The sequence below is a fragment of the Sarcophilus harrisii genome, chromosome 4 (genome assembly GCF_902635505.1).
Source record: "Sarcophilus harrisii chromosome 4, mSarHar1.11, whole genome shotgun sequence".
In the NCBI taxonomy this organism is placed as follows: domain Eukaryota; kingdom Metazoa; phylum Chordata; class Mammalia; order Dasyuromorphia; family Dasyuridae; genus Sarcophilus; species Sarcophilus harrisii.
The window spans coordinates 416,256,778-416,279,027 of record NC_045429.1 but is presented as its reverse complement, the minus strand read 5'-3'; the positions used below and the strand labels follow the sequence as shown (position 1 = coordinate 416,279,027).

Sequence of the window (22,250 nt, the reverse complement as noted above, 5' to 3'; positions counted from 1 at the left end):
CCGGCGCCCGCCGCTCGACGTAAAGCGGGAGGGGGAGGGGCGCCCCTGGGAAAGTGCTTTGGCGCCAATTTCTCTTCGGCTTCCTCCCCAATCTCTCTCCCTCCCAGGAACGTAAAATTCAACTAAGGGGAACGGTGCAGCCGAAAGGCGCGGGTAGGAGTTGGCGTGTACGCGGGACGGAGGGAAGCCGTTACAACCGTTGGCCGCAACCCTTCGACATCCAGCGGATGTGAAACGTGAGCGGGGACGATGCGTGACTCGGCGCACGCTTCCCTTTCGTCCTCCATACGCTGCGCGGTTCAGGGGGCGGGGGGGAGGGGCGGGGGCGGGAAGACTACCCAGCAAAACTACCACTCCCAGGGGGCAACGCGCAGTCCCGAAGGCTTTACAATGGAAACTTGTCTCGGGCACCCTACTGAGATAGAATGGGAACTGCCCCTTCCGTCTAGCACTGTCTGTGTCGAAGGAAAGCTGGGAGGAGGCGGGTGCGGGAGGAACTTCAAAGTCCAGCAGGCCCCGCGCGAACGACGCCTGCGCGATGAGAGGACGGGGGGGCGGTCGGGCCATTTAAATGTGTGTGTGGGTGAAATGGCTGCGCAGGTCGGAGCGGTGCGCGTAGTGCGGGCGGTGGCGGCGCCCGAGGAGCCGGACAAAGGGGGGAAGGAAAAGCCCCGGGCCGGGGCCTCGCCCCGAGGGACTAAGAGGCAGCGCCGGGCGAGCAGTGGGGGGCCCCGAGAAAAGCGGGGGCGGCCGAGCCAGGAACCCCCTCCCGCTCCCCCTTACCGGCGGCGTCGCAGCCGCCAACAACCGGGGCCGCCGCCAGCTCCCGCTGCAGCCTCCACCGTCCCGGGCCCCTCGGAGCCACTTCTGCTGCCGCCGCCGCCGCCGCCGCCCTCGTTGGCCCCCGCGGGGCCCCCTCTGGCCGCCCCGCTGGCGGCCTCGGCGCTCTTCACCTTCTCCCCACTGACGGTGAGCGCGGTTGGGCCCAAGCACAAGGGCCACAAGGAGCGCGAGAGGCACCGGCACCACCATCACCACGGCAGCGATCCGGGTTCGTCGGGCGTCGCCGGCCCCAAGCACAAGGGCAAGCGGGAGAACGGCGACCAGAGCGGCGGGCTGTCTCCGGCCAAGGCTCCCAAGAGAGGTGAGTTGGGCGGCCCCTCCCCCTGCCCGGGAACGGGCTCTTGTCCTCGGCGCCGTAGGCCCCGCCGCCCGCCCCGGGGACTTCGAAGCGCCCCGGCCTAGACCAGGCCCCGAGGCCGAGCTGCTGTCCAGCGCCCTCGGCCCGAGGCTCCGATGGAGCTCTTCGAACGCCAGACGCTCCCCCACCCCCAAGGCCGGGCTCGTTGGGGTGCCCCTCCCGTCTCCCCCCGCTCCGGCCCTCGCGCGCTGAGCCTCGGCGGGCCTCCGGGCCCGGGCTCACGCTTTGTTCTGTCTCCCCGGGTGTCCCCCAAAGGCCCGCGGCACGGAGGTGACCAGCGGAGACCCAGCCGAGACCCTTTCCGGTGTGCTAGGCAGGAGGAGTTCTCGGAAACTTGGACGGGCTGGTCCCCGAACCGCGCTCCAAAGTTGGCCAAGTTGTCCCTCCAGACCCTCCCCCCGAGTTTGGGGTCTTCGAGTCTCGGGGAGCTCCTGCCCCCCTTCCTGCCCCTCCTCTTGTAGACTCGCGTGTACTTAGTCTGTTATTAATTGGTAGGAGGGCTTTTGGCTCCAGAGTTGTTTAAAATAAGTCATCGGAAATGCTGCACTTGTTCGTGGGAGAACACCTCTGTGTGCTCCTGTCCCCTGGCACATTCTACAGCAGACGATTTCGAGCCACTTCATTGCATTTTTTCCGTGGAATTGAAAGTAATCGTTTTTATTATTTCCTCAATAGGCTTTTTCCCCCAGTGGAAAAATAACATTCTTGATCCTCATGTATTGTTTTTAAGCGGAATTATCAGCTTTTTTGAGAATATACTAATTGCTAAAGATGGATTTTTCGGTTATTTTTTCTTATAAGTCGATTTCTCTTTCTTGTGTATGTACACAAAGACATTGAAAGTACAGAAGGCACAGAAATTTACAGCTGCTGGGATCAAACCTCACATCTTTTTTTTTTTTTTTTAATTCACTGCTGTAAGCCTTTCCCCAAAACTTAGCCAGCATTGAATGCCTTGCCTTGCTGATTTTTTGAGTTTTGACTGTTGGAGTACTGACTTTTTGGTGCCCCTATTTTCTGGAATATGTTTCAGGTGATAGAGATGCCCTCAAGGTGATAAGATACTTCTTTTAAAATCTGCCCCAGTGCCAGGCTGTAAGATTCTTAAAATACTTAGCGAATGAATCTTTCAGACCAGGTTTCTAGAATTCTCATTCTTTGTTTGCCGTGTAAGTAGTTCCTTTCATATCTCTTTTGTTTTGTCTCCAAGTGTTATTTGCTACCTGGCTGTGTACTTTTTAAATGTCTCCTTTTATCCCTTTATGTTTTACCAGTGTCCAAATCCCAGCAACCAGTGACTAATTGGTGGTGAGGTTACTTTCAGTCATTACCCTTCCCATATTCTTAGAGTAGTAGTTGGGACCCAGAACACTTCTGAGTCTAGTATAATATATATTTCTTGGCCCCATCCATTGCTCTGATTACCAATCTTTGAGAATTTATAATTTGTTAACTGGCAAGTGATAGGGATTAAAATCTGGACTCTAGGTGAATTTTTTAATAGTTGCTATTCAACAGGGCCATATCTTACCCCCAAACCATGGAGTTACTCTCAATAATTTTGTCTTAACTACTTGGTAAAATGATCTTTGTAGACTGGAAATTTAATAGAGAGATGATAAAACTTTTTGAGAAAGTGATAATTATCCACTGAATTTGTTAAAAAATAAACATGTCAAAAACTACATGGAAATTTTTTGCATTTAAACTTTTTTGTTGAACTGGATTGCTTGACAACCCAACTTTTCAGAAAATGACAACTAAGTAATAGTAATTCACCACAGAAATAGTTCCCTAACTCTTGACCCCACCCTCAACAATTTCCAAAATTGATAGGTAGAATGATGTTTTCCATGTTGCTGGTTAGATAAATTGGGGAATTTGATATTGCTTACAGAATTTTTTAAAGAGAACACATAGAAAATCCTTTTTTTCCCTCTCTGATATCAATGTCGTTAAATGACAAGAATACTCATGCATTCCTTGTTGAGTCAGGCTTTCTTTCTAATGTTCTTCCATCTTTGACCAATTGCCCAGACTATGCAGATATCTCAGAGCCAGATAAAATATTGGAAAATTCTTCTGATCTGCAGATATTTCTAGTAGACTTAAACATAGAATCATCTCTTAATTATTTGTGGTTGTGATGATGGTGCTGTGTTTGAAGGGAATGACAGAATTATGACCTGGAGGACTAGCCTCAGGACCATGCCCTGAGGTCAGATACTACATATAAAGTATATTTCAGACCATGTGACCCAGGGAAGTCATCTCTTGAAGACACTGTTGCATGTAAGATTCTGACCTGCATTAGAGGGAGTTTTCCTCATCTGGGAATTCCTTAAACAAATGAAGTCATAGCTACAAATCTCCTCTGTATGAGAATCATACTGAGAATTGAATTATACAGTCCCCGTAACCACTAGAATCACTGGGTGATCGATCTTTTCAGCCTTTTTTCCCCCTTGTCTACCCATCCCAAAGTGTGATAGGGAAAATGAGTGACATAACTAATTGCAGGGACTCAAAAATCTGCTCCCTGGGGGATCTAGAGTTGACTGAAGTACTATAGTGGACTCAGTTCTCCTTCTGTTAAAGAAATGAATTAATGTTGCCACTGGAGAAGTATATTCAACTTTAGCCACTTTGAATCCATAAAGACTACTCTTCCCCTTTTAGAATTCTTGAATTCTCTGTCATTGAACTAAATGGTACCATGAGGCAGTGGATTTGATAAAAACATGTACTTATTAGTGAATCTCCTGTGTACCAGATATGGTGCTAAATGTTGGGAATACAAGTACAAAGAATGACAGTCCTCGTTTGAAAATATTATTCTAATAGGGAGACAACAAGGATGTGTATACAAAATAAATATAAAGTTTATATATTTTCTCTACACACATACTCTTAAAAATATAGACATACACAAATATATTTATGGGAGGGAAGGGCAAGTAACAGTTGAGATTTGGAAAAGCTTCATGCAGGAGGCAACGTCTGAGCTGCTTTATAAAGGAAGAGGAGAGATTGTATGTATAAGGTGAAGGTAAGGAGGGCATGCATTTCATGAATGGGAAGAGCCCATGCTAAATTTTAATTCCCTTTAATTTTGAAAAATAGGTGCTAAAATTTATTTTATTTGAACAAAACTATATTGTAAAATAAAGTCAATAAGCATAGTTATTTCCAGAAAGTTTGAGAATCATTGTCCTGGTGACCTGAAAATAATAAACCGGTCTCCAAAGAACATTTTCTTCCCCTTTTAGGGAGGTTGGGTCATGAAAACAACTTTTGGGACTAGACTAGAATTTCTTCCAAAAAAATAAGTCTCTAAAATTGACCTCAGAGAATAGTTCAGAGGATGTACCTTCTGCACTTCTTTGCAGAAGCAAAGGACTGTGGTGGTAAAATACTTCATGTATTGTATATATTGTCAGACATGGTATGTGTGGTTTTATGGAACAGTCTTCCCCCATTCTACCTAACATTGTCTTTGATATAATCGAGGAACCCAAGGTAGGGAAGGGGTGAGAGGGATATATTCAAAAATGAAGGTGATTTAAAAAATAACAATTGGTAATCAATTTTTTAAAATGTCATAAAGGAAAAATGTTTTTTAATGAATAGATATTATCTAAATGAAATGGCTTTAAAAATTGAAAATAATTTTTATTTTGAGAACTTCATAATCTTCTAAGTATTAAGCTTTGATTCAGGTATAAAAATAAAAGTATAGGTTGAAGGTAACTTAAATATGGTGGTGAAACTTTTCAATAAAGCAAAATGTATGATTAATTTAGTTGTACTGGTAGTCTATAAAAAGTAAACATTTATTAAGTACCTACAACATGTCAAAAACTACTAAGTGCAGAGGAAATAAATAGAAGAAATAGAAATGCTATCCCTGCCCTCAAGTAGCTTACTATCTAATGGGGAAGCTATGGGCAAAGGAGAGTTAAAAAATGATAGTTGTGGCAAGAGGGAAAAGAAGTTATTAGGCCCCAGGGCATGATGAAGTCAGTCAGAAACCCTGAAGTAGTGCAACCAGGGAAGAAACTAGGAGGTAGAAATTTGCTATACTAGGAGACATAAAGATATTTTAGAATTTATCTTATACAACTCTGGTATTAGAAGGTAATATGTTAGATCAGTCATCAATTTAATTTTCAAGTATTTGGTCATCTTTTTCATGTTTGAGTTGCTGCATATTCTTCCTGTTCATCTTGAAACTTTTGGAATGTTGTACTTGAACACAGCCTATCTAGCAAGTATTAACTTTTGTCAGTGAACTCATTTCTAGTCTGCCAAAGAATTTAATGTAATATATAAGAAATTTCTAGTTTGCAGAGATGTCTAAAGTAATAGCATCATCTCTGTGCCATCTGATATGATTTGTGCCTCAGGTAATTTCAGGTATTTTTATAGTAATCTTGAATAAAGAAAGCTATCTTAAAATACAGCCTAGGTTAACGAATCAATCAACCAAGTCATCATTTCATTCCTTTTGCACCCTTCTCCCCCCAATCCTCCTTCCCCTTCTCACTCTCCCCTTTCCCATTGATATCTTAATAATAGCTATTATTTGTATATTTACAATATTTTATTTCCTGTAGGTAGGTGTTATTTATCTCCATTTTACAGTTGAGGAAACTGAAGCAGACAGAAGTTAAGTGCATTGCCCAAATTCATACAGTATGTATCCAAAGCTGGATTTGAACTGGTCTCCCTGATTTCAGATCTAGCACTTTAGCCATTGACCCACACATTTTTCGAGAGAGAAAGGTGGGCACTAGCCCACCCATGCCTTTAGGTTAATTATAAAGAGAGTATTGACTTTAGAGGGATCAATAATCAAATTACTAGTATTTGGCATATAATGGGACCTTAATAAATGTTGATGGATCTGTTGATTCTTCAATAAGATTTTTGGTACTACCTTTAATCTGTTCCCCTAAGGAAAGCCTTTTTGCTTTTGTCTTTGACTTATCACCAATCTATCTCAAAAGTCTTCTTTTTTGAGGAAAATATTATTTTTCAGTATTTCTAAATTTAAAAAGGAGATTTTTTTTTTTTTTATGTTTCCATGACCCAACATTTTAAAATTGCCGTTCTACCTATGACTCCAAAAGATAGCTACATTTTTCGTTGTAATAGCATTTGAAATTGATACCATTTAGCAGAAGAATAAAAATCTAAGAATAGTTGGAAAGTTTGTGTGGAATATAGATAATATAGACAGTATGTCTTTTGTGCGATTTTCTAATTGTCAAGTGTGAGTTTAAAAAAATCAAAGTTCAGAAGTACTTAAGTCTTTAGAACCTATGGTGACCTTTCAGTGATTTAGAGACACAGCTATTTTGTCAGAAAATCCCCCTAGAAGAACAACAAAATTAAGAAAATAGGGAATACAAATGAGTTTTATAGTCAGGCCCACTAAGGCTTTGACATTTTAGGAACACCAGCCCTCAAGTGGTAGTAATATAGAAAATGTGTTACAATCAAGGCAGTGCTCTCTTAGTGTTAATTTCAGTGGCAGATTTAGGTCACAATTCATTTTCTGCATACCAAATAAGTCTGCCTGAAATCTTAAAATAATAGGATCCTTTCAGCAAAACGTGTGTGTGTGTGTGTGTGTGTGTGTGTGTGTGTGTGTGTGTGTGTTCCTACTATTAAATTGCTAAAATATTGATATTGTGTTTAAAATTAGTAATCTAACTTATGTAACTTACTTACAGAATAGCATTAACACTTGGTTGCTTGGAAATACTGCTAAAGATTATTTAGGTATCTAGGAAAAAGTTAAATTAATTTCTGGCTTGAAAGCACATCTTGTAAATGTGCTTAATTTTGCACCTAAATTGAATGTAATTAACTTCATTTCCTAAAATACTAAAAGTTGTAGTTCCTAGTTCTTAAAGATTTATTCATTTTGAAAAATAAAAAGCCATATAAAAAATAAAGAATAAAAAAGGATTTATTAATATTTTAACTTTCTAAATACTGCTGGAGACTGAGTTATATTTTAGTTATGTGATAACAGGTATTCAGTATTATTCACAGGCATTTAGAGACAATTGTTAATTGGAAATAATAATTTATCAGTCTTCAAAATATTTGGTTTATACTTTAATTTAATGGGTTTCAGGTTTTTAAAAGTTTATTATTCTAATCTATTTTTTGCATATTTACAGAGAGTTACATTGAGATCAGGATCATAATTTATTGCATGTATATTCCCTCCTTAAGTGTTATTTCAAAGTAAACCCCAGGTTTAAGAATACATTCAACTGATAGTTTTTGTGTTTTGTTATGAAGTAAGGTATGTGTGGTTGTGTATGTAAGGACAGACATATAATTAAACTTCCACATTTCTTGGTAATTTTTTTTTTTTTTTTGGTAAGGACCACATCTGATACTTTATAGAATCAGCTGTAGGATCCTGTTTCTAACTTGTTAATAAATGATTTAAGAAATGATTGGTCTTAAGGTATTTTATTCTAGTAAACTTTAGACTGATATCAATATACTCATTTAGTTTAGCCTTTGCTTAAATTTTATAAACAGACTCAGGGTTCTAGAATACATATGTAAACTACTAATTTTCATTATGTTGGTCACATGGACCCTTTTTCCTAGAATATAAAGGTATGTTTTTACTTATTCTTCACATTTGAGTATTACTACATTAAGTCTGTTTCCTAACACTGATATATTTTAAAAAGGAAAAAACGGCTCACCTAATCTGACCTGAATCAGCATGATAATGGAATTCCTTTACTTAGAGGGGGAAAATGCTTCTTTTTAAAAAAAGTATGTATGATGTCATTAAAAACCTAATAACTGACTTCCTTTTAATTATTATGGCCAGAAACACCAGACGAAAATGGCAAAACCCAGAGGGCTGATGACTTTGTCATGAAGAAAATAAAGAAGAAAAAGAAAAAGAAACATCGAGAAGATATGCGTGGGAGACGTCTTAAAATGTACAACAAAGAAGTACAGACTGTCTGTGCTGGCCTGACCCGAATTAACAAGGAGATTCTGACCCAAGGACAGGTGAATAACAGTACAGGAGTTAACAAGGAATCCTTCAGGTATCTAAAAGATGAGCAGTTGTGCCGACTGAATTTGGGCATGCAAGAATACCGGGTACCCCAGGGAGTCCAAACACCATTTATGACTCACCAGGAGCATTCTATTCGTAGCAACTTCTTAAAAACAGGCACTAAATTTAGTAACTTTATTCACGAGGAGCATCAGTCCAATGGTGGTGCTCTAGTTCTTCATGCCTACATGGATGAACTCTCATTTTTGTCTCCAATGGAGATGGAGAGATTTTCTGAAGAGTTCCTTACTCTGACATTCAGTGAAAATGAAAAAAATGCAGCTTACTATGCATTAGCAATAGTGCATGGGGCAGCTGCTTATCTGCCTGACTTCCTGGACTATTTTGCTTTTAATTTTCCCAACACTCCAGTGAAAATGGAAATTCTGGGCAAGAAAGATATTGAAACAACAACCATTTCAAACTTTCATACTCAGGTAAGGTAAAGGTTATAATGAATTATTCAGCCACAATTTATTTACTTCAACAGTATAACCCTCAAAATGCTATTGAGCAGCGTGTAGTAATACTTTGACCAAGTTTAATGTCACTGAATATAGTTTAAAATTTCAGGTTTGTTTGTTCCTCTTCCTGAAAAATCTTAATTATTAGAGTAGATATTCTCCTTATATGATGGGGGTGGGAATAAGTGTTTGAGCTTAATCTAACAAATTTAAACTGGAAATTCTGCATATAAATATATCAGTGCTAGATGTGGAAGAATCAGATTGAAAGAAATCCTATCTCTCCTTTCACAAATCAGGAACATGTTGGTTTATTGTGTAGCAGGTGTGATTAGGTCTGGTAGTTCCAAGGTATTAAACTAGTTAATAACTTGTACTTTATGATGAAACATGTAAGGGTCTTGGCCTTTTTATTTGCCAGGCTTGAACTGGTCCTTGTCTCATTTCTTCCAGTAACTTGTTGGCAGTCTATCCCAGAAATACACCCCATTTGTGTGACTTGGAAGTGTCACTAGGAAGACCGCCATAGCCTCCGCTCCTTCTGCCTGTAAACACTTGTGATCTAAACTACTCTGAAGCCTTGCTTGGGCAGCTAGGCTTAAGTCAGCAGGGAACCTCTCTCCCTTTCACAACCAGTGGCTTTTAATCAAACTGAATTTTTTTTAAACTGATTTTTTAAATTTTTTAAACATAATGGAAAATCAGCATTATCTTCCCCTTTTTTCTCCCTCTCCTACCTTTTCTCATAGGGAATAGGAATTGGTATGCTTTTAGATAATGTAAATCTTGCACAAGTTGTTATGGAGAAAAACTCCCCCATAGGAATCTGATATTATGATATATGTGTAGCCTGTTTTTTCAGGTTATTTAACACCTTGCTGCCGATATTGGCCTTGGGGACTTTTTTTTAGGGGTCATTTAGACTGTAGTACATAAGACTCTCAGCTGCCATTAATATGATGCTTACAAGCCACTTAGGTCTATTTGAAACCTCTTCTAACTTAAATATTTCCAGTGATTTTTTTTTTTTTTTTTAATTGTCCTTGCCTCCAATGAGGGGAGTATCCAGTTTAGATTCATAAGCTTCAGAATTTCTCTAATTGAAGTTCTCTCTGCAGTAGAGAGAGCAGGAGCAGCCAATCTGGAGAGGTCGCAAGATGGGGCGGCCCAAGACGTTGGAACACGATGTGCAATAAAGGGCTTCGTCTTGGATTTTGGCCTTGTTACCACAATCAGGTACCGAAGTGCTGACTTTTGTAGTAGATTTTGGGTTTTATTTTTATTTTTATTTTTTTATTTTTTAGGCGTTTTGCCCTATAAAGGTTAAGGAAGCCAGTTTTTATAAATATTGATGAGACTGGAAATCAGTACTCCTAGATTAGCCCATCTGCCATAAGTCCCTAATTAACAAGAAAAGGTGTTGCTGAGAGCATATTTAACATGATATAACACTTTTTTTTTTAGAAAAATGCAGCAAACTTTCTGTTTGGATGGAGAGGCCAGCAAGTAGCTCTAAGAAATGCCAGAAGGTTGGAAAAATAAGGGTCCTGGTTTTATAAGGGTGACTTTTACTTCCAGGTTCTTCTGTATTGGACATACTTATATCCAGGCTGACAGCACACAGGCTAAAAATATAAGCAAATGACTCTTAAAATTCCCTGCTGATTTTTGTCCTCCAATTTTTAAAATGGAGCTGAAATTTATATGACTGTACCAACAACTTACCTTGAGTTTAAGAATGATTATTTCTGGGAGAATAGGTAAGATTATTGCCAGGCTTGATATAGTTTATTCACTGTTCCCCTTATGAGAATGTTGGGGCACATAGGATGCTGATGTTTAAAAGATAATTTGTAGTGGTTCTGCTAACTTATTTTAATACTGAGAATTTTCATTTTTCAGGAGTGTATGGGGTAGAGATGAAAGCGACTTGGTCCTAGGCACTTGTTTTCAGATTTATACTTGGAAAATGGCTTGGGTGTGGTAAGAATGGGATAGCAGCAAATATATTTTAGCTCAAGACTAGTGGTTTTTGGTTTTGCTTTTTGGGGACCAGGATTTGATACGGGTTTATATCTTTGTTAGTTTTTATTAGTTTCTGATGCTTACGTAGTTTAACCAGGTTGATTTATTTTGTGGATCAGCATGACATTGAGACTTACCTGTTATTCTTTGATCTTGCTATATGAATGACTTTTCTGGTCATACATATCTTTGATGATTTGTATGTTGTCTTCCTTATTGGCAATATGAGCCCTTTCAGAGCAGGGGCTGCTGTTCAATTTGTTTCCTTAGTACTGGGTACAAAAGGTGCTTGATAAATATTTTCCCATTCTACTTCTTTGCACATAAGTAATTATTTGTAATAAACTAGAGTTTACTCTAGTTTACTTACCACATTATCCTTTAATTGGTCTTTGGGTCATCTGCAATTTTTGAAGCAGTTTGTTTTATTTTTCTTTAGGTGAGAAGTGGATTCATATAATTATTTGTTTTTTATATTTAAAAATTCTGGGTAATTTTTTCGTACCATTTCCTTTATCATAACATTCAAGTTTTTTGATTTGTTGTTTTTTTCAGATAGCTCTATTATCCTTAAGTTGTCTTTGTACATCCTATTTTTGAGGTCAGTGACTTTGAATAGAGAGCTTGTATTCTTTTACCTTTACTTTTATTTTCCACTTTGATCTTCCACTTAAGTATTTCTGTATTCTAAATCTGTTAATTTCATTGGCTTCTTTGGAGAAATTCTCCACCTTGATAATGTTTTTTCCCCCCTAATTTGCTAATTGAGTTTTATTTATGCTTTAAGAGATAAATATTTTGACTCAAAACAAAAAACAATTATGAAACATTCTGGCTTTTGTTTTTTCCCAATTTCCTTTTTTATGGATTTCATTTCTGTTTTGACTCATTCTGGAATTTCTTAATTCTGTGCTTTCTTGCAATTCCATAGTAAAAACTTTACTTTTTTGTTCTAATGTTGTTGAGAGCTTTGTGACCTCTGAGAATTTAGTATTCATATTTCCTTCTGGGTTTCCAGATTGCATCTTTATTGATTTATCAATACTGTGGTTTTTTGGTTTGTTTTTTTGACTGGGCAGAATCAGTATCTTTTTTGTGTCTTAGGGGTAGAAAGTGAGTAAGGTGTACTGGCAAAGAGGAAATCACTTTGTGGACTTTAAGCACAAGTTCTTTATTTAGTTTGAACATGTCTGCCTCAATGTGGCTACTTGTAAAAGAGAGAGGTGCTAAGTGAATGCTTTAGATAATTAGTATTTTCTGCATTTGGTTGTTATTGCATTACATATAAGGGCATAGCTCTAGGCTGCAGTGTTACTGGTTGGATTATTATTTTCTGTAGTAGGACATTATAGGAAGATATGATCTTGAAAAAAAAAGGCAAGGGAGGAGGGAGGTTGTAGGAATCTTGACCTTATTCTGGCCACTTGAAGAATAAAAGGTGGTGGGATGGGCGCTGAGCCTTTATAACCCCTACAGATAAGTTGATATTTCAGGAGACATTTAAAAAAAACCCCAAAACTCCTTCCCTATCCCAGAGGACGCCATAGCCAGTTTAACCGTACTCTCTGTTCTAAAGCAGTTGTCTCTTCCTATAGCTTATGACTACAAATAGGGCCTTAAGCCTCCTTTTCAGAGCTTGCCATGTTGTGCAGAGTGAATACTCCCTGGCCAAAACAGTTTAATTTTTTGGTTTAAATTAATGTTTTGTAAGGATGTGACTAATTTTGGAGGCAACTCATCAATAAACACTATTGGATGGTTGGGGAGATGTGGATGATGTGATGTGGAGAATTTGGGATAATAGAAAATATTGGACAATGTTAAATTCTACATCAGGTCATTGGTGTATGCTGCTTGTCCAAGACGTAGGTACTGATAGACTTCACTCAGTGAACTGCTTGTCCAACTCTTCTAGCTTGGGGTAATAGACTTTTCATTCTACTTAATTTCTACTGGGACTTGTTGCAATTGGTATAATGCCATCAACTAATGGATTCTCTAGAAAATCTCACAATCCATAGGATATCACACCCAATTTTTAATGTATTTAGGACACATTCCAGAACAGTGACAAATGTCTTTTTTAAGTATAGGTATTTGTGATTATATTACTGGCCTAATATTGGTGATCAGAAGATTTTTATGGATAGATTGTCTCTAAAGCCATAACTGTCAAGGCATCTTGTATGATATTAATGTATGTAGGAAAAACTTTGAGAAGAGCCCTAACTTTACCATTTACATGAAGGTGATGGTGTATACATCTAGTTTAGTATTTACCAATGACTTTTTGTCACCTTTTTTTGAGTCAGTTATAGCCATCCATGATTTCTTCCATTCTTTTGCAATTTTTCACTTTTTGAGGTCTTTAAATCTGATCCTGAATATTTTTAAAACTGCTCCTTCCCTTCCTTCCTTCCTTCCTTCTTTCCTTCCTTCCTTCCTTCTTTCCTTCCCTTCCTTCCTTCCTTCCTTCCCTTCCTTCCTTCCTTCCTTCCTTCCTTCCTTCCTTCTTTCCTTCCCTTCCTTCCTTCCTTCCTTCCTTCCTTCCTTCCTTCCTTCCTTCCTTCCTTCCTTCCTTCCTTCCTTCCTTCCTTCCTTCCTTCCTTCCTTCCTTCCTTCCTTCCTTCCTTCCTTCCTTCCTTCCTTCCTTCCTTCCCTTCCTTCCTTCCTTCCTTCCTTCCTTCCTTCCTTCCTTCCTTCCTTCCTTCCTTCCTTCCCTTCCTTCCCTTCCTTCCTTCCTTCCCTTCCTTCCCTTCCTTCCTTCCTTCCCTTCCTTCCCTTCCTTCCTTCCTTCCTTCCTTCCTTCCTTCCTTCCCTCCTTTCTTCCCTCCCTCCTTCCCTCCCTCCTTCCCTCCCTCCTTCCCTTCCTCCCTCTGAGGCAATTGGGATTAAGTGACTTGCAGGGTCAAACATTAAGTTTTCCTGACTTCAGGACTGGAGCTCTATCCACTGCACCAACTTTGCTGCCCCCACTTTGCTGCCCCCAAACTGCTTCTTCTTTTGTGAGAAAACACTTAGTTTTTTAGAGAAGTGAAACAAATTCATATAATAGCAGAGTTTTTTGATAAGTGAGTTTTGTAAAACTTTTATATTGTTACTTTATTATAAGAGATGGCTTTCGGGAGAGGCTAGCAGGAGAAATAAATAGGAAATGTGGGTGGAGTAATAACAAGGTAATTTAAAATTAAAACATTTTTTTACCTCTCCTGCTTCTCCCACTGTGTATTTGATCGTCAGATATAACTATGCTCTTAATTCTAAATTTTTATCTTTGATGTCGTTTTTGCTTCAAACATATTTGATTAAGGTGGTAAAGTTGAAAAGTGGTAATTTTATCGTCATTGATAAAAATAGACCATTGAACTCCTAGTAGATCTTTTACTTTTAACTTTTCTTAGTTATTTTTCTAGTTGTATGTATAAATTATCAGATATGACCTGGTTTAGTTGAATCTTAGGGTGGACTTTCTGACTTTCTTTTTTCTCCTCTGCCTGCATATTTGTAAGGTATGATACCCTCTTAATTTTCATTTATGCTCCTCTGTAATGTTTTGCAACTGAGCTGCATTCTAAGTAATTGTTGCCAATGGCTATCTACCATATGTTCCAATTTGATCAGGAGATAAAATACTTTCTGCCATAGGTGATTTCTTAACTCTTAAGCTCCCTCTGATTGTGATAGTTTTATGTATAGTAGGTAAATGCACAAACTCTAATTTCATCAGTTTAATTTTATTATATATGCAGCTTAACAAAAAGTTTTGTGTATATTTTAAGATTAAATGCATTACTATTATACTATTATATTATTAGTATGTACACACTGATCATATATACAAAACAAAAAATTAAATTATAAACAATATTCATTTCTTAAATTCTATTAACAGTACAAAAATCTTGCCTCATAAGCATTGTGATTGAATATGCTTCATAATTTAGAAAAATTCCTGTATGTACCTAATAGGATAAGGCAGATCTTGTAAACAGTTTGAACAATAAAGCTAGACAGGTGACTTTTTTACATACAGAAAATCAAGTCACAAATGGTAATCAAATCATATAAAAATGAGTAAACACAGCGTTTTAGCAGTGTTCTTATGTAAATAATAAACAGTGAAAAAACCAAGCAAAAGTAAATTACTTTTTATTACAACATGGCTGAAGGTTTTCATTATTAATTTTTTTCTCTTTATGCAGTTCTGCTTAATGGATATTACTATTTCCTGATTTTCTATTGAGGTTTGGATATTTTAGTTTTGGTTTTGTATGAGGGTGAAGGACAAGAAGGCTAATTTAGTGGATTGTAGAGTACTAGAAGGGGATTCTTGTTTCTTTCTGAAAAGGCAGGTCAGATTCAGGTTTCCAGGGAGTTTAAATTACAAAGAGAAGTATTTGTTTAATTCTAGGCTCTGTAGGGAGCTATAGCACTTTAAGTTTGGGGAAGTGTAAGGGCTGTCAAAGATGGTTTATGGTAGAAGAGACTTGAGCAAAAGAGATCAAGTTAGAGATTATTCCAACAGTCAAGGCAAGACATCATGTGGTCCCTGAAATAAAATGCTTTGGAAGTAAGGTTTAGATACAGAGATGGAGGGGAGAGAATGACAAGATTTGGCAGCTAATAGAACATGTAAGAAAGGAGAGTAAGAGCTTGAGGTTGCAAACATGACGAAGTAGGGAAAGTGGTACTCTCAAAAGAAATAAGGAATTTGGAGGGGAGATCTCAACGTTGTCATATCAGAAGTTCTGGATGATCTAGGACAGGGGAATTTGGAGGGAGAGTGGGTAGATGGAACGTGTGGGGTGGCAGAAATTCTGCTAGTGGCACATGATGTGGGTAATTACCCAGATTGGGGGGGGGGGGTGTAGTTTAGGTTACAACACCTGAATGACTGTTTAGTGCAGGTGGGGGACACTTTAGAGCTTGTACCAAGATGACCGAGAAAGATGTATGGTAAAGTTGAGCTGTACTTGGTGAAGTGGGTCAGATAGTTGTCTAGGAGACAAACTTCACATTTGGCCATTCCTAGGAATATAGGATGTAATCATTCTACTCACTCTGGTTGATAAAGGCTCCGTAGGATCATACATGGCCCTCCCCACCTTGGAGAACACAGGTCCGATGGGGGAAATCCCTCTTATTAATGCAGATTTGCAGCTGTTCTGCTACATACACTCATCTTATCATACTAATCATCTAGGTGTTCTGTCAGGGATGAAGCTTTTTATCCAGGTTTTTATGACTTGTCAGCTATCTCTATGATACCAATTCTTATTCTCATTGCTTTTTTTTCTTTTATGGTTATTATTAGTTTGTACTTTGGATTTTTTTTTTCACTTTGCATTATTGCATAAAAACATTCCTTTTATTTGTTGGTCTTTATTGCATTAGGATATTCCATTACATTAATGTACTGCAGTATATTTAATCATTTTCCTTTTGTTGAATGTTTTAGCATGTTTATTAACATTTTTAAAATTATGTTTAATGCTGCTGTGAAAATCTTTGAGCAAAACTTTTTAAAAAACACATTCAGGATATATTTTCAATAATAGAATTATTGGCTCAACAGGAATGATTATTTTAGCAAATTTTACTATATACTGTTATTGAGGTTCTTTTTGCTTTTCATCACATGTGGCAATTTAGTTGAACTGGTATCACATTTTTAAAGATTTCTATCTGATTATTATTGAGTCAGTAAGCATTTATTAATGTTCCAAGTATTATGCTAAGCATTGGAGATACAAAGGCAAAAAAAAAAAAAAATATCCCTGCTTTCAGGAGATTTGTATTCCAACAGGGAAGACAATATGCAAACACCTGTACATATAAGACACATATAAGACAGAAACAAAAGTGATCTCAAAGGAAAGGCACTGGAGGAGGAAGAACAGGTGTCCTGCAGAAGGTAGTCTTTGAACTGAATCTTCTTGAGGGAAGTTAGGAGGGCGGGTGCAGATGTAGGAACTTTACAGAGAAGGAGGTAAGCTAGCGGAAAAAGCACATTAAGAAATGACTAAGAAAGTAAATGTAAGAGACATGTGGTCCAACCTAGCTGGATCATGGAGTAAGTGGAGGAGAATGGGGAAAGAAATGTAAGAAGTTTGGAAAAGGCCAGGTGGTAAAAGGCTTTGAATATCAAATAGAGAATTTTATGTTTAATTCTGAGGATAATGGGGAACTTGGAGTTTAGTGGGGGAGCATGGTGTGACAGTGACATACAAACCTGAGCATTTAGGAAGCTTTCTTTGACAGTTGGGTGGAGAATGAATTTGAATGAGGAAAGACATTGCAGGAAGACCAGTCAGAAGGCTTTTGTAGTAGCCCTGACATGAAGTGGTCAAGGGTCTATATACAAGGGTAGTTTTAGTGTGGAAGGGGAGAAAAAGCATACGCGCATGAGGTTGGTATGGAGAGTGATTATGAAGGAGTCAAAGATGATAGGTTCTGAGCTTAGGTTACTGCAGGAATAAGGTGCCCTTGACAGTAATAGTATAATTGAGGAGAGGGGTAAGTTTGGGAGGGGAAAATAGCTCTGTTTTAGACGTGTTGAGTTTAGTTTGTAGTACCTGTGAGACATCTAATTTGAAATATCCAAAAGGCAGTTGGTAATTGTGAAACTGGAACTCGAAGAGAAGACTGAATATAAAGAGCTGTGAATAATCTGCCTAGAAGTGATTGCTGAATTCATAGGAGCTAAAGAGATCATCAAATAAGATATTATAGAATAAGAAGACAAGAAGGCCAGGAGAGTGCTTTGGAGGACACCCTGGTTGGTTTGGGGTAAACTGTTTGAAAATCTGACCAAGATGACCGAAAAGAGAACAGCCAGTCAGTTAGGAGAGCCAGAGAGAGCAATGCATAAAAACCTGGGAGACAGAATCAAGAAGAGGGGAGATCAGCAGTTCCAGAGACTGCTTGGAAGTCAAGAGAACTGAGAATTGAGAAAAGACTGTTAAATTTAGCAGTTAAAAGGTCATTTGTCACTTTGAAGAAAGCAGTTTGAGTTGAGTAATGAATATAGGAGCCACCTTGCAGACAGTTTAGAATGAATGGGAAGTGAAGATTTTTTTCAAGGAGTTTCAAGGAGTTTTAAGAGATAGACTTCTATAACCTGATACCATGTTGGGATGGTGGGATCAAGGAAGGGTTTTTAAGGATGGGGGAGACAGGTGAGTGTAGACAACAGGAGTGAGTAGATAGGGAGAGATTGGCAGTTAGAAAGGTGATGATAGAGTGGGCAATATATTGAAGAAGATGAAATGGTAACATCAGTGTATGTATGTAAAGTGATTTACTTTGGCAAGAAGAGAGCTATCCTCTTCATAAAGGACAGGAGAGATGTCGGAATTATGTGAGATGAGGAAGGTGAAAGGGGGGAGCTCTTAATAAGTATCCTTTAAGAGAAAACATGAGCTATCCCCAGCTGAAAGAGAATAGAAGATGCCATAGAAGGCTTTTTGGAGGGATGAAAAAAGATTCATTGAGTGGGAAAGTAAATATCTTAGGAAAGTATAAAAAGGATTTGTCCTGATAATGAGGTATCCCTGTTGAGATGTAACTTATATTTATAGTGTATCTAGTCAACCTGTTAATTAATTTTTGTTTGCTTCACCCCCACCTTGTTCCATTCATAAGTAGGGGTTGAAAGTGATAAGTGGTGGGAAATTGGAACATTGGGATTTAGAAAGGCAAGAATTTCAATTGTAGAAATCCATGTGGAGATGAACTGATTGACCAGGTGGTTTAAAAAATAGGGCAAGGAGATTATTACTCTCCCCAATAAAGTAATGATAGTTTGAGAGAGAACCAAAAATGGAGAAGTGTAGGATCATTGTACTACTGAAGTACAGGATTAAGGCCTGTAAGATTAAGGGAAAGATATAAGGTTATGATTAAAGCAATTTAAACTTGGTCTCTTTTGAAAACAGAATTTATCTACTTGGGGCTACAAGTTTGTAATTTCTTTTTCACGGTTTATTATATATTTTAGATGTCAGGTTTTACTTGTGTCTGTAGTAGATAGTTGTATCAATTTATTTTTTCTTGTTTTTTCAGAATTGAAAATTTTAATTCCTTCTCTTTGTTCTGTTTTATTTTTTATAATAGCTTTTTATTTTTCAAGATACATGCAAAGATAATTTTCAGCATTCACCCTTACAAAATCTTGGTGTTCTAAATTTTTCTCCCTTCCTCTTCCTTCCTCCCATCTCCCCTAGACAACAAATAAGCCAATATAGGATAAACATGTTTACTCTGTTTTAAAAACAACAATAAACTTTCCCTTTAATGAAGCATTTTAAATACTATGCTATATACTTTGCATTTAAATGTAATGGTGAGTCCTTAAAACATTTTGAAGAGTGATGTGGCCAGATCTGTGCTTTAAAATCTTTGGCAACTATTTATATGATATGTTGGAGAGGGGAGAGATCAAAAGGGAAGATCACTAATTATTGAAATAGCCCAGGAGGAAAGTGCTGGAGCTCTGAACTAGAACAGTGACCTTGTGAGTAAAGATAGACTTGTTAATTGATAAGGTAGGGAGTGGATAGGAGCATTGAGGAAGAGGAAAGAGTTAGAGTTAATCTGGAATTGTGGACTTTATTGACAAGGAGAAAAGAAGGAAGTTTGGAGGAAGAGCATGTTTAGGAAGGGATATAACTAATACTATCTTAGATCATTACTTAATTGCCTTATGAATGAGAAAAGTTGGGGGGGGGGCCATGAAAAATGATAACTTGCTTAAGCTCCTACAAGTACAGACCTAGCACTTTTTAATTATACATCCAAAGGTCTTTCAGACAAAAAGAAGAAAAGTCAGTTTGGCAAAACTAATCAATGCATTATCATCATCTAGGACAGATAGTATATACAGCATTTCACATCCAGAGTATTCAACCTCTGTTAAGAAATTGGTACATTTTCTTTATCTCTTCTTTGAGGCCAGCCTTGATCATTACTGTATCTTGCCACTGGACCCAAATGGCTCCAGAGGAGAAAGTAAGCTAATGATTTTCCATAGCCTTTTCTCATTTAGATCCAATTTATTTGCATGGCTTGGCGTCTTCTCCCTAATGTCATGGTTTTCTTTGAGAACAAAGGACAAACAACAACCTCTTTAAGTAGGAGTTGCCTCATTGAGGACCCAACTGACCAGTTAGGCATCTTTCTTTTTTCCCCTTTAATTTTCTCCAATTTTCTCTTCCCCTCCCCCTTCCTTTACTTGCAGATGTTCTGCCCTAAGTAATATAGATTTTCATTACTGATGGCTTTTATTGACTGACTCATAAGTCCCACGCCCTTGTGCCCTGAATGTAAATAGCAATTTTCTGTTTTGGCCAGTAACCCTGAGGATCTTACCCTCCCAGATTGATTAAAAAAAATTTTTGACAAGGTAAAAGAGCCCATTCTCTGCCTCATATATTTCTTCCCCAACCTTAATCACTGATTGGGTGTTGCCTCCATCAAACTGAGTCCTGCTTAAACACCTTAGCTTAAAAAAGGCCATGGGTCTTCTGCATCCAGAACTATTTCCAGTATTCCTGATCTATCCCAGATGCCATTGGAGGAGAAAGTGAGACTGATGTCTTTCCACCACCCTTCCTTACAATCCAATTCACTGGCATACCTTAGTATCATCTCTTTGTGTCAGGGTCCTCTTTGAGAACAAAGGACAAACAATTTTGTTTGTAAGGAAGCTTTGTAGTTTTCAGGTAATCAGTCACTTATTTTATCTTTTGTAATTAACTATCTTTTGATTGGTTAAGAATACATCTTCTACCCATACTTGTGAGAGATCTCTACCTAATTTCTGCTGACTATTTTCCATTTTCCCAACAGCTTTAATCAAACAAGGAGTTTTTTTCCCCTAGATGATTTTTTTTATTAAGCTTTGAGTTATTTACTCCTGTTATTTCTGATTCTCCCATGTCGAATTTGTTCCTTTGATCTATTTCTTTATTTTTTAGTACAGGAAATACTATTCTCCCCTTGTTTCTTCTTTTCATCATATCCCTTGGTATTATAGATATTTTGTTTTTTTCCAAATGAATTTTGTTATATTATCAAGTTATATAAAGTATCCCCATCACAATTTGATTGGTATAACATTAAAAGTGTAAATTAACTTGGATAGTATTGTTGTTTTTATTATATTTGTACACCTACCTATGAGCACTGACTATTCCACCAGCTATTTAAGTTGTTCTTTATTTCTTTTCTTTTCTTTTTTTTTTTCTGATGCAATTAGGGTTAAGTGATTTGCCCAGGGTCACACAGCTAGGAAGTGTTTAAGTGTCTGAGATCAAATTTGAACTCAAGTCCTCCTGAGAGCTGGTGCTCTATCCACTGTGCCACTTAACTGCCCCGTTCTTTATTTCTTTAAGGAACATTTTGTAATTAAAATTTATATAAATCTTTTATGTGCTTTGGGAGATTTAGTTCCTGGAAATTTTATGTATTTTGTAATTCTTTAGGATAAGATTCCCTTTGCATTAGTATTTCTCTTATTTTGTTTTTAGTACATAGAAATGCTGTTGATCCTTGATAGTTTAGTTGAAGCTATTGTCTCAAATAGGATCTTTGCAGATTCTCTGATTTTCTAAACCATTGTCATATATTCAGCAAAAAGGATAGGGTTTTCCCCTTTTCTTTCCTTCTGTTTATACCTTTAATTTCTTTTTTGTCTTACTGTTGTTGCAGCATTTCCAGAATTATATCAAATAATAGTTGGGAGACTTGCTCTATATGTTTATTTAGAAAATGGTCTAGTATACCTCCATTGATATTTGCTTTTAGTTTTACACAGTTTGTTGTTGTTTAATGCTATTCTGTGTCTTTTACTGTAGAATTTTTGGCAAAAGAGTAATATATTTTGTCAAAGGCTTTTTCTTCATCTCTTGAGTTGATAGGGTTTTTGGATACCTTGGTTTTTAATATGATTAGTTATATTGTTTTATGATGTTTAGTCATCCTTGCGTCCCTGTTATAAATCCCTCTTGGTAATAATGAATGATTTCTTAGATAGGTCACTAGTTTATTTGATAGGGTTTTGTTTAAAATTTTCAAGTGTTACTGGTCATTAATGGTAGTATCCTATACTTTTGGGGGGGGGGTGTATGTGTTTTGTTTTTGTTTTTCTGTGTTTTATCTTTACCTGGTTTAGATATTAGTACTATGTTTGTACTAATTTGTACTACAGGATTCTGTTAAAATTCTTTTTCAATTTTTCAGAGTAATTTGTGAAGTGTGAATATTAACTTTTCTTTAAAAGTGATGATATTCTGTGAACCCTTTGATACCAGGAGTTTTTTGCTTTGGTAATTATTTTTATATATAGATCTGTTTCCTTTTCTGAACTTGGCCAAAGATCTTTGTCTGGTCTTCTGATAGTTTTGGTAGTTTGTATTTTAGAAGATATTCCTCTATTTCTTTTGTATCTTAA

The 22,250-nt window shown here is 37.7% G+C and overlaps 1 protein-coding gene across 1 annotated transcript in view; it reads left to right on the top strand.

Moving 5' to 3' along the window:
* The first annotated feature begins 355 nt into the window (after window positions 1–355).
* RSBN1 (round spermatid basic protein 1) overlaps window positions 356–22,250 on the top strand; it is a 51,213-nt gene continuing 29,318 nt past the window's right edge. The window contains exons 1-2 of the mRNA XM_003769795.4: window positions 356–1,144; window positions 8,073–8,746. Coding sequence (XP_003769843.4) covers window positions 391–1,144; window positions 8,073–8,746 — 1,428 coding nt within the window. The 5' untranslated portion in view covers window positions 356–390. The remainder of the gene's footprint in view (window positions 1,145–8,072; window positions 8,747–22,250) is intronic.